Below are 19,116 nucleotides of genomic sequence, written 5' to 3' on the forward strand. Positions count from 1 at the left end.
TTGATCCGTCTTTGCCGCCCGTGTTGTCCCGGTCTGTTTCTCAGCTGCTGGCCATTATGCAAAGGTGGCCCTGCCACCAGAGTGTGGTTGGCCTGACATGGTCAACACCGAAATCCAGGTTGAGCCCACTTCCCATTGGCTGTGGAAAGACGGCATCTGACTCCACAGGCTTCTGTAACACACACAAGTTAATCACCTTCGACTGCCAATGATCAAAATGTACCTTTGAAATGGATTCTTACAATCCATAACGTAAAGAATGACAACGCACCGCTATCACTGTTGCTTCCCCACCATTCATGTGCTGCCACTATTCATTTGATTAATTTAGCCGCGCAGAGTGATATATCATGCCGACATGATTGATGGTGCCTGTCCCTCCGTACATCGCTGTGGGCTTCTATTCAATGGCAGAGAGAGAAGATGAGAGAAGAAGTTGTCCAAACACACATGTGCACACACACATATACTCTACATTGTATAGTGTGTATATATGTTCATGCAGGCTATATACATATATTGTGCATATGTATACTGTATACCAGAGGTGGGACAAAGTCATTGTTATGCAAGTCCAAGTCGAGTCGCAAGTCATCAAATTCATGACTCGAGTCTGACTCGAGTCCAAGTCACATGACTCGAGTCCACATCTCATAGGTGGGACAAAGTCATTGTTATGCAAGTCCAAGTCGAGTCGCAAGTCATCAAATTCATGACTCGAGTCTGACTCGAGTCCAAGTCACATGACTCGAGTCCACACCTCTGCTGTATACACACACACACACACTTTTTATCTTTACACATTCATGTACAATGCAACATACATATACACACACAAAGGAACATATCGAGATATTAATAACTTGAATTTATCCACATTGCTGTAACAGCAGTATGCTAACCATATTGTCATTATGAGAAACTATATAAGCACATCGGTCATTCACGCTCATATACACAAATTATCACCCGGTAGTTTAAGTAACGTAAAAAATTACAGCTGAATTGTGTAGAGTACCCCGAGGCGGGAATTTATAAAAAAAAAATCACGTGACCCAGAATGTGGTCAATTTCATGAGATTCCAGATGCTAAGGAGAATTAAGCCTCGGTCGTGTTTGGATGGGTGACCACCACAGCTGGAGGCTGTGAGGTGACCAGGAGATGACAGCACAGAAATGGGCTCAGTCCACTGATGCATCGAAAGCATGTGGGCTCTGTGTGTGGGGGGAGCTTGGATGCATCCGTGGGGAGCTTGCATCGTTATCCCATCGTATCCAAGGGTTTTGCCGTGGAACTCTGGTTTCCACGAACACTCCAAATACGCATTAGGTGATCTACAAAATGGGACCTTTTTTGTCAGTATCACAGTATGAAAAAATAAGAAGAGGTTTTACCCTTTCTGGCAATAAAACAGGTGTGAAGATGTTCAAGCACCAAATAGAAACCTTTTTTTTGCAAGGAATCATGTCTGCATTAACCACACACAGTACTTGTGACCATGCAAACAAACATGCTCTGATAATATATTAATTGTCTTTGGCCTACACCAGAGACAGCCTTCTTTAGGGCTTAGTCGCACCAGTGTCAGACCACTGGACGGGTTTGCATGTTCACCACAAGTACTTTATATGGTGAATGCAGACTTTATCCCTTGCAAAAGGCATCTATTTGGTGTTTGAACATCTTAACACCCGTACTCTTTGCTTCTTTCGGTGAAGTCACGTAGGTTATGAAATAAAATAAATCACGACGTTTCGGGCGCAACACAAGCGTCCGTCATCAGGTGGGAAAGCGTGGTCTGCTGCTGAGGCTGACTGTTTTAAAAGGTTTGAAATGGGTGTAGCTCAAGGGTCATAAAGAAGTGGCCGGGGCTAGTGATGTTAATGTGAGAAATTATCATGTTAACTGTAAGATAGGGGAGAGGCTTCCTTGACGAGGGCACGGAAGTGGTTATGTTAATGTGAGAGATTAGCATTGATCTTCTTGGTTCTTTCGGTAAAGTCACGTAGAAGGGAAGTAATAAAATAATAGAAATAAAACATAATAAAACAATTCTTACGACGTTTCGGCCACAAAGCAAGCAGCCGTCCTCAGGTGAAAACCAGGTCTGTCGAGGCGACAGTTTTCACCTGAGGACGGCTGCTTGCGTTGTGGCCGAAACGTCGTGAGAATTGTTTTATTATGTTTTATTTTTATTATTTTATTACTTCCCTTCTACGTGACTTTACCGAAAGAACCAAGAAGATGAATCCCTGCAGTCACGAAAGCTTTAAATCGAAAAAAAAATTAGCATTGATGTTAATGTGAGAAATTAGCTTGTAACTGTAAGATAGGAGAGAGGCCTCATAGACGAGGGCAGCAGACCATGCTTCCCACCTGATGACGGACGCTTGTGTTGCGCCCGAAACGTCGTGATTTATTTTATTTTATACTTACGTGACTCTACCGAAAGAACCAAAGAGTATGTATCCCTGCAGTCACGAAAGCTTCAAATCAAGATCTTAACACAGCTGTTTTATTGCCAGAAAGGGTAAAACCTATTCTTATTTTGTCATACTCATGAAGGCAATTGGCTAAACATCCCCAATGCAGGGCCCTCCCAAAAAATAGTCTCGTGACTCAGTGAGGCTTTTCCTTGGTAAATAATGGTCCATTTTTTATTCCCGTATTATACTCTTTGTAAAATAATTCATTAGCATTATTCAAGAGTAATTTAATTTCCCGTGTTCGCCGAATGAATTGCCTCCAACCTCGAGTACGGCAAAAGTGTTCGTCACGAGCTGTCCCGAAGCACTTTGTACAGGGCATGCAATATTTAAATGGCCTCCTTGAATTTCATAAGGTCATACCGCTGCTTGCTGTGCCTGGGCGTTATACTTTATACAGCGGTTCACATTCGACTGCACACCATTATATTCTCATTAAGCAGGATTTTCTCCCGCCCAGGGGTGTGTTAACCATGCAGAACTACTCTTAAGCTGTTGTTTATCACATCACGCTACGTATTAACATCACAGGGTAATCTCTCCTACACTACAGTGCACATGCTGTGCTGTTTAACGCATCACATCTTTCATTAAAAAAAAAGATGGAGCGATCGCGCAGTGGGTCACTCACCGTCCTAGGAATCCGGCGACCTGAGTTTTATTCCTGACAGCTGTGGTGAGGTATGGTCAAAACAATTCCCGCAACTGAAACGGCATGGCGAGGCCTTCACCCAGCAATGGATGGCCACAGGGCTATACTGTTCATTTTTTTTACAAGAGGTTTAAAAGTGATACCATTTGTAGTTTGGTGGTATTAAACAAATTGCTTAAGACTTTTTCATAGCAGTAACAGGTGGGAAACACACACATCACTGAGCGGGAATATATGACGGGCCCTTCAAAAAATTGAAACCGTGTCCGTTCAGTGAGACGTAGAATTCCATTGCTACAAATGGCAATCTGCCGAAGACATTGATCTTGCCGATTCTGTCACGTGGCTTTGGGCTGGGGGAGCGGGGTTTGAGGGCGCAACCCCAGAACGCGCGACACGCCGCCACCACCCGGAATTGTTTAGTGACCCTCGATGTCCACGAAGTTGCGTTCCACCTTGCGTGAAGGCAGGTGCCACGGTTCGACTGTTGGTCACCTTATAGGAGACCCATAGAGGCGTGGAGACTCATAGAGATGCGTAGAGATACGTTGAGGACATAAACCACGGTGCGACTGTGGCCATGCAAAGCACACTATGGGTGACCTTATAGTGAACCCATAGGGACACAGAGACTCGTAGAGATACATAGAGACACATTAAAGATACGAGCCACAGTGTGACTGTGGCCATGCGATTCGAACCGTGAGCCATGCATTAAACCATTGTCGTCTGCACTTATTCAATGGAGGATTAACAAAACTCACGAACTCTCTCATGTCCCGCAGACCTCGACACTGGCATTTTTTTTAATCTCCCAAACATATCGGCAGTCTCAAGATTACAACTACAATACTCTTTAAAATGGGTTTTGAAAATGGTTGATTGGTATAACTTTTTAAAATTTAAATTAGAATTATATTCATTCTATTGTGTAATGCTTTTGCCTTAATTGCCCCAGCCAGTTGTTGAATTCTCATGATGTAGGGTCACAATTTAATTGTGAATTTGATTTGGTAGTGCATTTAGCACCTCCGGTGGCTGCAGCAATTACATGAACCAATTGCACATTTAGGGATTGAAAAATTGTTGATTTTTATACAGATCATTGAATTCGTAAATCATGAGGGTAAGAATAGATTTTAATCAATGAATGGATGCATAATTACATTCCTAATATATAGTTACTTTTAAAGGGTTGATTGGAGGTGGTGTATATTGCTTGCAGGGCAATATTTATGTATATTTTGATTAATAATGATATTTTACACTCACATTACATGTTACAAATTGTGTGTGTGACAAGAAATTATATGCCATTAATGTAAAGTGTATGGAAATAGTATGCTAATGATACATTTATGGTAATGTTACGATCAAAATTGTACACATGACGCAGAAATCATTGAAACATAATGCAAGTAGAGAATTCCTATAAATTAACAATACATGACTTCATTAAAATTATATCCCCGCATTGTGAATATTCATCAGCTTGCTGGTGGGATATGAATCATTACACATATAGTATATCCTACAGAAATTATTTACAAGAATGGTTTTCTGCCAGGATGTGTTGCCGGACTGCCAATAGGTTTATAGCGATGGAATAAAGGTTCACTTTATAACTGTGCTGATAGACCAACTTGTCATCCAAGTCAGATGTATTTTGAAGCTCAATTTTACGACATTCTTTTAATTCACGAAAACTCTCAACTCATGATGATGATGATGGTGAGAGCCCTTCACCGGTCAAGAATGTTTACAGACACGACGATGGTTGATGCCCTTGTTATAAATCAGCATCTTATTTCTCCCGATCACTGCTTCCCCTGTACATCACCTCGGCCTCAAGCGAGGGCCGCACGCAATTGTCTCCACTGCGTTGATGTTGGCGCACTATTGTCCCTTGGTCGTAATTTTAGGATGACATCACTCAGTAGAGGCCCTTGCCACATTTATATACTCATTGTGAATAGGCTGGTAAAGCGCCCCCCCCGCCCCCTACCAGATCCTCATGTATGTATGTTGAACTTCTTTCGCACGTTATGGAGCCAACCGTGCTGATAGGTGCTCACCAAATCACTCTTTTCCCCAGCAATGCGTGTTTATTAAGGTGGGGATCATTATCTGGGTTTTATATATATATATGAACATCTATAAACCATATTCTTTGGGTCTTTCGGTAAAGCCACGTAGATAGAAAAAATAATAAAATATCACGACGATTCGATCGCAACACAAGCAATCGTCATCAGGTGAGACAATAGCAGGAGAGCTGCTGAGGCAGGATGTTATAAAGGTTTGAGATGGGTGTAGTCCAAGGGGCATAAGCGAAGTGGGCGGGGCTAGTGATGAAATTTGCATGTCAATGTAAAATCGACGACGAAGCTGCAGAGGTGGCCATTGTATTGTGAGAGATTAGCATGTCAGTGTAAGGGGTGGCCATTGTATTGTGATAGATTAGCATGTCAATGTAAGATCGTAGAGCCACCGCCGCATCGAGGAAAACGAGCAACGGTCGCTGTGTTGGTGAGACATTTAACCTGTTAATGTAACACCAGAGAGTCGAAAATAACTGCTCAACATCACAGCCAGTTATGACTTAAACTGGTTAATAACGTCCTTCCAATGATTGCTGAGTTTGTACCCATCTTCTCGGTTGAAATTGTGTTTGTGTTTTTATATCTGGATGGCTTCATGAACGATTAAAACATTCAAGAATGGTAACTTGCCATCCTTTACCGAAAGACCCAAAGAATATCAATTCCTGCAGTCACGAAAGCTTTAAGTCATCGATAAACCATCCCCGCAGCATGGCAGGGGGGGGGGGATCAAGGGGGTGGCTGTAGAGGGCTGATACTGCACTTGAGTAAACATATTCAATATAAACATGCGTTGAGATTATTTTGATTATCTGGCTACTATTAATGTCCACGTGATAAGCCGCTTCGTTGAGCTATCATTTGTGGCCAGGTCGCTTCTGAAAAAATAAGTTAATAGCGCCGTGGGCCTTTATCTGTTAAAATTAAAATACATTTTTATTTAAAGCTTTCGTGACTGCAGGGATTCATATTCTTGGTTCTTTCGGTAAAGTCACGTAGAAGGGAAATAACAAAATAATATAAATATTAAACAATACAAATTCTCACGACGTTTCGAATTTTCTAATTTTCTTGCTGTGGATTTCACACCTGATGATGATTGCTTGTGTTGCAGTCGAAACGTCGTGAGAATTGTTATTGTTTTATATTTATATTATTTTATTATTTCCCTTCTACGTGACTTTACCGAAAGAACCAAGAATATAAAAATTAAAATAGTGAACATTTTTTATACTCTTTGGTTCTTTCGGTAAAGTCACATAGATAGAAAAAATAATAGATCACGACGTTTCAATCGCCACACAAGCAATCGTCCTCAGGTGGGATAGAGAAACAGGCTGCTGAAACAAACCCTTAAGAGTATGGATTCCTACAGTCACGAAAGCTTCAAATCAAGATTAGTTTAATTTTATTTGTATTTTTTTTGTAATTTGCTGACCGTTCCTATACTCTGCACTCCTATCTGACCCACGCCTACTGGACATCCGTGAATTAAATAGCTTTGAAGCCCATCGTATTCCACCAGTATAAACACATACCCTGATTCTGAACACCCATGCGTGCTGTTGATCCGATTCGGTTTTCCAGGTTTCACAAACTACATGCGCAGTCCGGAGGGCGACATATTCAACATGGAGCACTACAAGCTGAACCAGGACATGAAGCAGCCGTTGTCTCACTACTTCATCGCTTCGTCCCACAACACGTACCTGACCGGCGACCAGCTCATGTCGCACTCCCGGGCCGACATGTACGCCTGGGTGCTACAGGCCGGCTGCCGCTGTGTGGAAGGTACGCGCTGTCCCTGTTCTCGGTGTCCACGCTCCATTCTCCTATAACGCCGCGTGTTTTCTCACGATGCGAATTTTGTGTGTAACGCGATGAATGTATCAGGAAACGCATTTTTTTTTATTTACGCGCGGATGCCAATTGGATATAACGCGATCGAATGAACGGAACTACGTCGCGCGGTGTAGTAGCACACGAGGCGGGATGCTGCTGGATGCTTCTAGATGCTACCCATGCACGTTAGTCTTTGTTCAGCCTGCGTTACGCTTCTCACGTGTTATCGTGAACTGTGCTTTATACCCTATGTTATATATTATTTATTACAGCGCGATGTATTCATACCGCGGTGTTCTTCAAGAAGGCAACTACAGACTGTGTATATATATGTGTCTTGAGGAGAGCGGCAGTGTAGTGATTAGACAACTGCACTACAAACCCAGTGACCCGAGTTCGATTCCTTCTCACGGCCATCACCAGTGACGAATATCGGAAATGGTCCTGGACCTCGGTTAGGTCGACTCAGTCTCAAACGAGTGCCTGGTGCGGTGTGTAAACATCGCCACAGGGGAGACAAAGGTGACCGGGCGTGGGTGCCGGCCACCTTTTTGAAATGGAGCTCATGTCAAATGCCGTGCTGTTGTAAATGGTTGAACGGATAAGGAGCACCGGGTAATTACGCCGAGTTAGTCGACTGTAAATTTAACCTCATTCGCATACATTGTGTGTCAGGAGATTTAATATGACACCTCGTTCATTGAAATTTGTGGAGTGCCCTCGGATCATTTCTCAGGACAAGAATTCCAATGTACAGATTAGCAGCTTGTTATGGAGAGCCTAATTGGTATAGACTCCCATGACTGATGATGTAACATCTGTAAGAGCTAGAAAGTTTAAATTTGACACAAATATAGTATAATTGATGCTTACAGTATTACTAAATATTTAAAAAAATCGCCACCTAAAATGTATGGCCTGGAGATCAATTGGTTGGGCTAAGCCTAAGGTTCTACATTTCCGTACTAAAACGTAATCATATGTGATAGTCATCATCATTAAGTTGGCGAGATCTTAACGACATCACATGTTACGCAGGAGATCATGGGTTCGATCCTGACCCTGACACCTGCTGTATATTTGGAGTTTGCATCTTCTCCCCAGGATCGGGTGGATTTTTCTCCGGGTCCTCCAGGTTTTCCCTTCATGTTTAGAATCAACACGCGTTTAGAGCATTTTGGCTGCTATAAATTCCCACGTGATAAGCCGCCTTGTTGAGCTATCAATTGTGCCCAGGTTGCTTCTGAAAAAGAGCTATGTAGCTCAGTGGGCCTTAGCTGGTAAAATAACAAATAGTTTGATGGGCAATGTTTGTTTTTATTGAACCCATATTAACGGTCATATCAATGGTCGAATAATATTTAATTACACCAATTAATTCCTCTCCAGGGGAGTGTGATGATGAAGCCCATATAAAGTGTGCAGAGCCTGATTATGTGTTTAATACACGTATATGTTTGGCAAAACTACTGTAAGTTTGATATTTGAGTTACAGTAAATGATCGGAGAGTATATTGTTTCTTCTATTAGATTAACTAAAATTAAAATCCAATTGTATGAAAAGATGATCAACAATTTGCATATTTAGATGTATCAAATATACATGCAGTAGTTATATGATACTGATATGCACTTAACTGGGATTTTCTGTAATACTGTTATTTAGTTGCCGGATTTCTAGTTCTACAGTACCCGTGTTATCTTGATATGTGCATCTTACGTTGTTCATCATTTTTGTTTTTCACTTTAACACTTGCCCTTTATTTTTTTACTTTGCGCCGTCGTCTGAAAATTTCACTCCCTCGTACAGTGGCACTCATTTCCCACTAAGGGGGTCGGGGGTGGGGGGGGGGGGACTTGGCATGAGGTAATTGTGTAATACTTCACAAATAATGAAAACCTGGCAATTTGGAAAATGCACCAGTAATTATGCTCTTTGAATTATTTTCGCGAGTACCGCAGCCACCGTCGTCGTGCTGGTTGCGATATTGAGGCTGCAGCACAGCTTGAGTGCGGGGTGCATCATCATTACCACGTACAGGGCCCCCTCTAACTCCCTCATTATGAGAACCGCCGCGTGCCCTGCCGCGTTGCAATCGGCCCTCCCCGAGGGCGGCCGAAACGTGGAGCCGGCGTAGCACTGCACAGCAGCATCAAGTGGCTGGAAATTCTCCATTGGCGGGGAGGACGGGGACGCGGGGATACTTTGACCATACTTCACCACACCGGTCAGTGCGGGTTGGTGAAGGAAGGAGTGAGTGCAGAACTACAAAGCTCTCTGCTGCCCGCAATGCCTACTTCTGCACCCCGTTAATTTGTGTCCAACCAAATGCAGGCGCTGTCCAAGTCTTTCAGCCCTGCTTAATTCTAGATTTGAAGCTTTCGTGACTGCAATGATTCATACTCTTAGATGTTTTCGGTAAAGTCACGTAGGTAAAAATAAATAATAAAATATTAATAAATTACGACGTTTCGGAGGCAACACAAGTCTCCGTCTTCAGGTAGGACCGTCACAGCTAAATTTACTGCTTAAGTTTTGCGAGATTTGACGAGAGCGGGCGCATTCTTCAGGTGATGTCAGATTAGTAACCTGGTGCAATGTGTAAACACGGTTGCTTGGACAGCATACTGGCCTAGACATTTACATAATCTCCCCTAGTGGTCGTAATAGGTGTGTTGCTAACTTAATGAGGTTGATCCAACAGTGCGGAGAGCACATTATGATCACGGCCCGAGCGCCAATTTTGCACCATAATTTGTGGAGAGGGAATCGTGTAAAAGCTGATTTCGCATTAAATTTAGGCCATTATCGTAGGAATTGCGCGTGATATTTCCCAAGCAAAGTAAAATAGATATGTTTTTTAACTAAGGCACAAAGCAAGTTAATTGGGTTTTGAAGAGTCCACAAATATAATGAAATAAAACGACACCTTTTGTTAAATATACGAACTGTAATTAAAAGATGATTACGTGTTTTTTTGCGTTGTCTTGGATAACACTTCAATGTAATATTGACTGATGGACCTTAAATGTTGAATTTAAATGTGTCATTGTAGGCAACCATTGTGATCTGATTAGATGCTGTAATGCGTCATGATACAACACACATTTTTTTTCACGTAATTTTCAACAATGAGAACACCTTACAGTTGGAAAAAAAAACGAAGCTTAAATTCATTTGTTAATGTCCCGTGAAAACCTTTAATTAAAATAATGCCTTGATGTTTAACGAAATCACAACAGGACTAAGTGCCATGTGCAATTCGTCCGTTTCATTGAACATTAATGAATGTCGCCTATTGGAGACACAGGCCATTGAAACAAAATTAATGCATAATAAATGAGCTGCAAGACATAATTTATGGACGCTGGGATATAAACGTGCAGTACACACAATTTGCTGGTGTACAAACAATAGCGTGACAACGTTCATTGTGTGAAATAAATTGGGGAATATAGGAAAAGACATTCTGAGAACAATATACACATTCTTCATTGAATAACCACTTGTCACACGTGCATATAAACTAATCTATTTTTATTTTACCAGGTAAGGCCCACTGAGCTATATAGTTATTTTTCTGAAGTGACCTAGCCACAAATGATAGCCCAATGAAGTGGCTTATCGCGTGGAAATTTATAGCAGCCAAATACTCTGAACGCCGCATATTGCTCAATTTAGAGGGAAAAACCAGAGGACCTGGACAAAAATCTATGCGACCACAGGGAGAACATACAAACTCCAAATATACAGGCGACAGAATAAGGATCAATCGCACGACCTCCTGTATACCAGGCGAGGAAGTTAACATGTCACTATCGCTGCACCCCTTTACATTGTGCCAACTGGAAAAGTCATTTCATAGATCTGATGAAGGTGGAAATGGAATAAAGAAAAAGACATTGGCATTCTCGGTCATATAAACAGAGAACACTGTGAACTTCACGCAGAAAATGAAACACAAAGAGAAGAAATGTAATTCTAGATTTGAAGTTTTCGTGACTGCAAGTATCCATACTCGGTAAAGTCTCGTAGGGGAAAAATAAATAAATAAAGAGCAAACAACTAAACGTCGTGATTTAATAATTGGTTCTTTACCCTTCTATCTGGCAACAAAACTGACACCTTTTTACAAGGAGTCATGTTTGCATAGACCGCAATACCTGCAGTCATAATACAAACAAAAGAACATAACTCTGATAATGTGCACTGTCCTTAAAGTTGATTGATCCACACCCGAGACAGCTTTCCTTAGAGCCTAGTCTCATATGGGTTGGACCAGATGACGCCAAAAGGCGCAAAACTCAAAGACAATGCACCATCAGAGTATGAGAGCTCGGGGCAAGCATCTACACTATGGGAACCTCATTTGCCAGTAAAAAATATGATAATTGGTTCTTTACCCTTCTATCTGGCAACAAAACTGACACCTTTTTACAAGGAGTCATGTTTGCATAGACCGCAATACCTGCAGTCATATGCACCATCAGAGTATGAGAGCCCCGAGCTCTCATACTCTGATGGTGCATTGTCTTTGAGTTGTGCGCCTTTTGGCGTCATCTGGTCCAACCCATATGAGACTAGGCTCTAAGGAAAGCTGTCTCGGGTGTGGATCAATCAACTTTAAGGACAGTGCACATTATCAGAGTTATGTTCTTTTGTTTGTATTATGACTGCAGGTATTGCGTCTATGCAAACATGACTCCTTGTAAAAGGTGTCAGTTTTGTTGCCAGATAGAAGGGTAAAGAACCAATTATCATATTTTTTACTGGCAAATGAGGTTCCCATAGCGTCGTGATTTAATTTAGTGGTTTTCTCTTTTTTATTTTTTATTTTGTTTTCACCTACGTGACTTTACCGAAAAAAACAAACAGTATAGAAGAAATGTATTTTGCTCAAAACGTGTGCCTGGCAGTAAATGTCATTCTCTCTAGATTTGTCATTGAGGCTTCTGTGGTAAGGTATCTCTAGAGGCATTGTGAATAGTGCATTTACATTTTCAGAATATTCACGGGATTAAAATAAAACTTCTCGTGACCTGGTAATTTTCTTGCGGCATTACCACATCTGTGCCGCCAATTTTAAAGTATATCTACTTCATTCACAAGTGCGTAGAGCATTGCATGTGTCCCGTTCCTTCGACTCCATCTCAGCTCTGAAAATGACTGTCAATTAACAATCACAGCTACCTCGAGGTTATCACTGGTAACAGCTGAAGTCTTGCCTAAGCATACTCCTTGGTTCTGTCGGTAAAGTCACGTAGGTATAAAATAAAATAAATAACGTCGCGACGTTTCGATTGCAACACAAGCAATCATCACCAGGTGGGAAAACCTGATGATTTATACCGACGTGACTTTACCGAAAGAACCAAAGAGTGATGGATCCCTGCAGTCACGAAAACTTCAAATCTACATCTTGCCTAAGCATTTAACAGGGTTAGAAGCGTTTTATATTTGTTGGGCAGTATATCAAATTATCTGCTATTTGTAAAATCACGTGTTAAATGCCTTCCTGTTTGGGCAGTCTACCCATCTGCAGAAATATTATATGAGGCTAATTATATAATTATCTTTCTGTAATTCATAAGATGCTTCTCCAGGTTTCCCTCGCTACAATGCAGGTTCGGTTTGTGCGCTCTCACACATATATGTGGTTGAACCTATTTCCACCCACAATTCACTCTTGTGTTGTTTGAATTCACTTACACGCGGCTATGCGGTCGGATGTGAGACAACATTGTACGTGTACGGTACGTGCCGTGTGCGCTACTCGGCGGGCACCTCTCTCGTGCGGTTTCGCTTCGTGCGCCTTTTTTTGGGACGCATCTACAACTTTCGATTTAAAGCTTTCGTGACTGCAGGGATTCATCTTCTTGGTTCTTTCGGTAAAGTCACGTAGAAGGGAAGTAATAAAATAATAAAAATAAAACACAATAAAATAATTCTCACGACGTTTCGGCCACAACGCAAGCATATATATAAGCTGAGCGCCCAGCTTATATATATGCTCCAAGCTCGTGTGCTGTTTCATTCAGACTCTGTCGCCTCGACGGACCTGGTTTTCACCTGAAGACGGCTGCTTGCGTTGTGGCCGAAACGTCGTGAGAATGATTTTTATTGTGTTTTATTTATATTCTTTTATTACTTCCCTTCTACGTGCATCTACAACTGTCGCATGAAGCGAGGTTAACCCCGTGTAATATCAGCTGCTGTTTGTACAATCCCACGTGAATTGCTTGCTGTTCGGGCAGCATTTTGCATTGGGCAAATGATCTTACCATAATTCCTAAGATTCATTGGTGTGGCACAACTATTCTTTATCATCGATTTTAACGGCATTATGCTGCGGGTGCTCTTACTTTCCAACGCAGATTGCTACACACCTGTGTGTGTGTACATTGGGACATATGTGTGGTGTCATTAACTTGCTGCTTTATCCCAGGGTGAGCAGTTGCTATTACACCATCTGTGTACAGACCTAAACATGCATGCAGTGGGAGTCTAAAATACTAACTAGATATTTTAGCTTATGACATTTCAAAATATGGCTTTCTTGTTGCTGGACAATTTTTTTTAAAACGATTCGAATGTAAAAAGCAACTGTACGGACTTTTGTTGTTGTATTTCTTCAATATTGCAAAAAATATAGAGCAATGGGCAGATAATTCCCACAGCAGGATGGACTCTGGGGATGAGTGAATGGTGTTGCCAATTACTGTGCTAATCGTTGAGAAGATGCCTCTGCACTGTGGGGCCTTAGCCCAAACATCTGTAAGTGGCTTTCGCCTCATTTTGCTATCCACAGCCAGCCCCTCAGGGGACAGCATGTTTCACTGAATCGTATCAGGCCATACCATGCGATTGTTGCAAGCGCGGTATTAAATTTAACTTGGTCATATTCATACACACACATTATTGAGTCTACTGGGCATTGTTTTTGTCAGTATGTGTTTGGACCGATTGTAAGGATACATGATTAACTTACTAGCAACCTTTCGATTTAAAGCTTTCGTGACTGCAGGGATTCATCTTCTTGGTTCTTTCGGTAAAGTCACGTAGAAGGGAAATAATAAAATAATAAAAATAAAACATAATAAGATTTCGATTTAAAGCTTTCGTGACTGCAGGGATTCATCTTCTTGGATCTTTCGGTAAAGTCACGTAGAAGGGAAGTAATAAAATAATAAAAATAAAACATAATAAAATAATTCTCACGACGTTTCGGCCACAACGCAAGCAGCCGTCCTCAGGTGAAAACCTTTCTGAAGAGATGCCGCGACTCTTAAGACCTGGTTTTCACCTGAGGACGGCTGCTTGCGTTGTGGCCGAAACGTCGTGAAAATTATTTTATTATGTTTTATTTTTATTATTTTATTACTTCCCTTCTACGTGACTTTACCGAAAGAACCAAGAAGATTACTAGCAACCATTATGTAATTTGACTAACACTGGTAACTTCATGATGGAGGAAGCCCTGTTTTATGTCACTGAATTACATTTCTATTTTAATCAGTGCTTATTATTTCATTTCGTACAGTCCCTCCTAGCCTTCCCTCCATTCTTACTTTTTCATCCACTTATTTTCCAGTCTGGTATGGATTTTAATCATATATATATATATTTATACTTGGAATACAGTTTCAGTATCAATTGTGCAAATCTCATTTGAGACGAATATATGTTGGAGTTCTTCACACATCCATTGTAAAATATGAACATCGAGTCATACCTACGTGTTTTTCAGTATTCTTTACAACTGCACTGAATGTACGTATTTGTGCCTATACTTTCAAAGCTTGCGCTGTACATTCATACCAATAGTGTGGTCAAGTATAGTTGAATGAGCACGAGTTAGCTTCCAGTGGGAAGTATTGGTAGGGCCCCTTTCTGGCCTTACAGGATGACCCAGCAGTGATGTACATCACTTGACCTGTAATCCTGTCACACGGTGCAGTAGCAAGGTCTACAAGGCTAGGTGATGTAAGTAAAAAAAAATCGGCAATGCTGAAATCACTCTGGGGAATCTGACCAGAGCATTCACTCACATCCTCTGGGATGTGTGCCACAAATGTTCCTCCTAAAGGTGCCCTACAGGTTACTCGGCCTTCTGCTGAGAAAGGTTAACGGAGGGGCATGTTCATTACAGCACAGGAAGCCTCGACATTCGGGGCAATAGACACAGTCCTGCCATTGATTTTCGCTCCGTGAAACTTGTAATTTTCTCTGGGACAATGAGGGCATTTCTCAGCGGGAAGCGATTAAAGGTGACGGCGCTGTCCTTTGACTATTTCCCCCTCTGGGGTCAGGTTCAGGCCTGTGTTTGTGCGTGGCGAAGGTGTATTTGAAAATGCACGTGTCTTAATGGGGCAGACAGAGCCATCGCAGGGGGTGTGACAGGCATTGTCATTGAAAGCAGGAAATGTAGGCTTGCTGCAGATAGTCTCACGACAATGAATGATTGTATGTTGAACTTCTTTCGCACCGTACGTAGCCATCCCTGCTAATCGGAGGTGTGGGGGAAAAACAACAAACTAAACACAAAATCCTGCACCAGCATTTACCATAAATGGGGGGGTCAACGATATTCGTTCTCAAAATGCACGCGATTGGGTTGTTCATCCGCCGCTTTTAAAATATTCTGCTGTATATATATACAGCTGAGTATTTTGAATCACGTTTCTAAAATCCCCAAATTACGTAATAATCTGTTTGGCTTGGTTATGTACAATTGTTTGATCACATCCGCAAAATCAGCTTTAATTAAGCAAATTAACACATAATTGCAGTGCATTATTTTCCGCAGATTTGTCAATTAGTCAAAATTAATGAGCTGGCAGTACTTGTACAGTGCAAAGGGGAAGGGTGTCTAATTTATACAGCCGTAGTGGCTGCTTAATAATGTATATGATGATCCTAATTAATGTTTGACTTCGAGCGCAGCTGCAATCGTCGCACACTCAATGAATGGATTCCTGTAGTATTTCAGAATATACTAATTGATGCCAATCTTGCCACCAGAAGAGTAATTGTATACACCCTTTTTTGCCCTATTTAGTATCACAGGAAGCGAAGGAGCTAAGGTGATAATTTCGAAAAGTTATTTGGCAAAGTTCAGTGCATGCTTATGAATAATAATACTTTTATTTCTTGAAAAGTATTATAATTCATAAGTGGACGCTTGTGTTGCGCCCGAAACGTCGTGATTTTTTATTTTATTTTATACCTACGTGACTTTACCGAAAGAACCAAAGAGTATAATACTTTTCTTTTTAATCCACTGCTGAGTGAGGGCATCCCTACACCGTGCAGTTGTGGAAGTGATTTGGCCAACTTCACCCCGCTGGTAATTGTATGCTGGTGAATTTGTCAATGAACTATCATGTCAACATCTACATTCGGGGATTCTGCATATACATAGTAGTTGAATATAATTTTAAGATGCTGTGGTTTGGCTGCTGCAGCTTTTTACTATTAAAATTTCCCTCCCTTTATTGCTGCTAATCCTACATAATACACTAGCATAATATGACTTTGAGACACCCCAGCACCTACACATTCCACAAGTAGTGACTAATCCCATATCTGCATTTGTCATCAATATGCTAAATTCCTCTGTTGATATGTAAACTCCCTTGTCAAGACTCTCTCCCCCTCCGAACCAGCTTAAAAATACGCTGCCAAGCTTAGCAGTGTTCATTAGGACGCTGTCTTTCCGACAGCCCTGTTCTTCACCTGAGGACGGCTGCTTGCGTTGTGGCCGAAACGTCGTGAGAATTTTATCTTATTTTGTTTTATTTTTATTATTTTATTATTTCCCTTCCACGTGACTTTACCGAAAGAACCAATGATATGAATCCATGCAGTCACGAAAGCTTTAAATCAAAATCGTATGAAAGTTATCGTGATTATTTTTTCCATTTTGCAGTCTTGTATAACAAAAGCTTTCTCTTGGCATCCTCCCTGCAGATGAATGCAATTCATTTCCGAATGCTCACAATGAGCAGTGCTGTCACCACGTGGTAAGACGACTATCTCTGAAATGTGATATCAGAGAACTTCTTCTGAGATTAATTCAATTGCCTCTGATCCACATGAGGTGGGGCACCATTTCACTACCGTAGAGACATTCATCAGATTCCAATAAAACCAAAGAATGTTCAGTCCTCGAAACCGGAACATTCTGAATTATCATCACTTTTCAACATTAATGTTATGGATTTTGCGTGCAGTAATTATCGAGCAGGTTGAAGACAATGAAGTTTTTAACAATTAACCAATTTTAACCACATGTGCCTGCTCAGATTTAAACCCAGGATCTCAGCATTTCGTGTGGATTTCATTTGAAGTAAAAAAAGATTGTATCACTCTAGAGTCACGTGATGGGACACGGCAAGAAGAGACCTCTGAGGTTCGTTGCTGACTGCGACAGCTGCAATAGCGAGCATACGGAAGGACCGATTGTGGCATCAGTCACATTGGTCGTGATGATTTCTTCAACTTCATAATTTCACCCACGTTGTGCATGTTTTGTTTCATAAAAAAAACCATGTTAATTAATCCCAACTATATCAATAATGACTCCATATTGTTCTTTAGTTCTTTCGGTTAAGTCACGTCTAAAGATAAAATAATAAATTAAATAATAGCATACTACAACGTTTCGATTGCAACACAAGCAATCATCATCAGGTATAAAAGAAATAGCAACAAACATCTAACCAGAAAACTATAGACAGACATATACGCAAACAGATATCACAAAGATACACAGAGAGAGAACACGTATCGGCACAAAGAGAGAGGTCGTCTGTGTGACGGGGCCTTAAATATAGAGAGGGGGCGGGGGCGGAGAGAGGGAGGGGGCAGAGAAAAAATTAGCATGTCAATGAGTGAACAACAACGTGGTACGGTACGCATGATGACTTCTTCAACTTCGCGTTCATTATTTCAACCACGTTATGCATGTTTTGTTTCATTAAAAAAACATGTTAATTCATCCCAACTATATCAATAATGACTCCATATTGTCCCCATGCTCATAACACTGGGTGGTTCAGATGTCTTGCGACCCGCAATTAACTGACCCCAAACATTTTACTTTGCATATTCATTTGTTTTCACACACATTGGTTTACAAAAATAATACTTTTACAGAATGGGGGGGGGGGGGGGGGCGGTCACCAGACATCTGGATCTCGAATATACAAGTACTGCCTACAACTATTTGTAACCCTCCCCCTTCCCGTCCCCCACAAAGAGGTGCATTAAATCAGCACGTGCCCTATACACAGGTGTGTTTAAGCGCCACTCATCCAGTGTTTATACGCAGGTGATCCGTTAATTTGGCTGCATATGGGGGGGGCTGCTTCCTGCAGGAATGTCTCTTTCAGATTAATTACACCGCCTGGGGCATGCATGGGGGAGCGTAAGGCAGTGTGTGCGGGTGCCACTTATACAATCTAATGGGAGGCCGTGTGTACTGCCAGCACCTCCACATCCCCCCCCCCCCCCCCCAGTGATGTTGCCCTTGACTTGACACAGCTGAGAATCGCTCTCCAATTGCTGAGCAGCAGGACACATGCATGACGGGGTTTTTTTTTTCTCTCAAAAAGCTTCCATTAACTCTTACAAACAGGCTGCCAACATTGTCTGGGTGTACTTTCACGAAAATTACTGCGAGATTTGCCGTACTCTCCTCTGCGCCCTTTTTATAGTGACCACGATTTCGTTCCTCGCCGCTGCTTCGTGAATTCTGCAGCAGAGTTGGTTATGCATGTGTGCTGCGTGCCGTGAAGCCAACGCGTCAAAGAGTTCGCCTCTCTCTCTCTGATCAAATGAGCATTGGGATGATGCTCATCCCTCGCTGGCAGCCCTGAGCCTGCAGTTCACATTCTACATTGCATCATCGTTGGAAAAAAATCATCAAAAGACAGAATGTGTAATGCCGTGGTGTTAGAATTGGTTCATTGTCACTCTTAGGCAGTGCCACATTGTCCACACAGTGACAGAGGTGAGGGCTTGTCCACATG

General features: G+C 41.7%; 1 protein-coding gene across 2 annotated transcripts in view; it reads left to right on the plus strand.

Moving 5' to 3' along the window:
* Positions 1-19,116, plus strand: part of PLCH1 (phospholipase C eta 1) — a 344,205-nt gene that overhangs the window by 263,806 nt on the left and 61,283 nt on the right. For both annotated transcript variants that reach the window (XM_078607693.1, XM_078607694.1), the window contains exon 8: positions 6,829-7,032. In XM_078607693.1, the coding sequence (XP_078463819.1) occupies positions 6,829-7,032 (204 nt within the window). The remainder of the gene's footprint in view (positions 1-6,828; positions 7,033-19,116) is intronic.

Source organism: Lampetra planeri, chromosome 28 (assembly GCF_965212315.1).
Source record: "Lampetra planeri chromosome 28, kcLamPlan1.2.h2, whole genome shotgun sequence".
NCBI classification, from domain to species: Eukaryota; Metazoa; Chordata; class Hyperoartia; order Petromyzontiformes; family Petromyzontidae; genus Lampetra; species Lampetra planeri.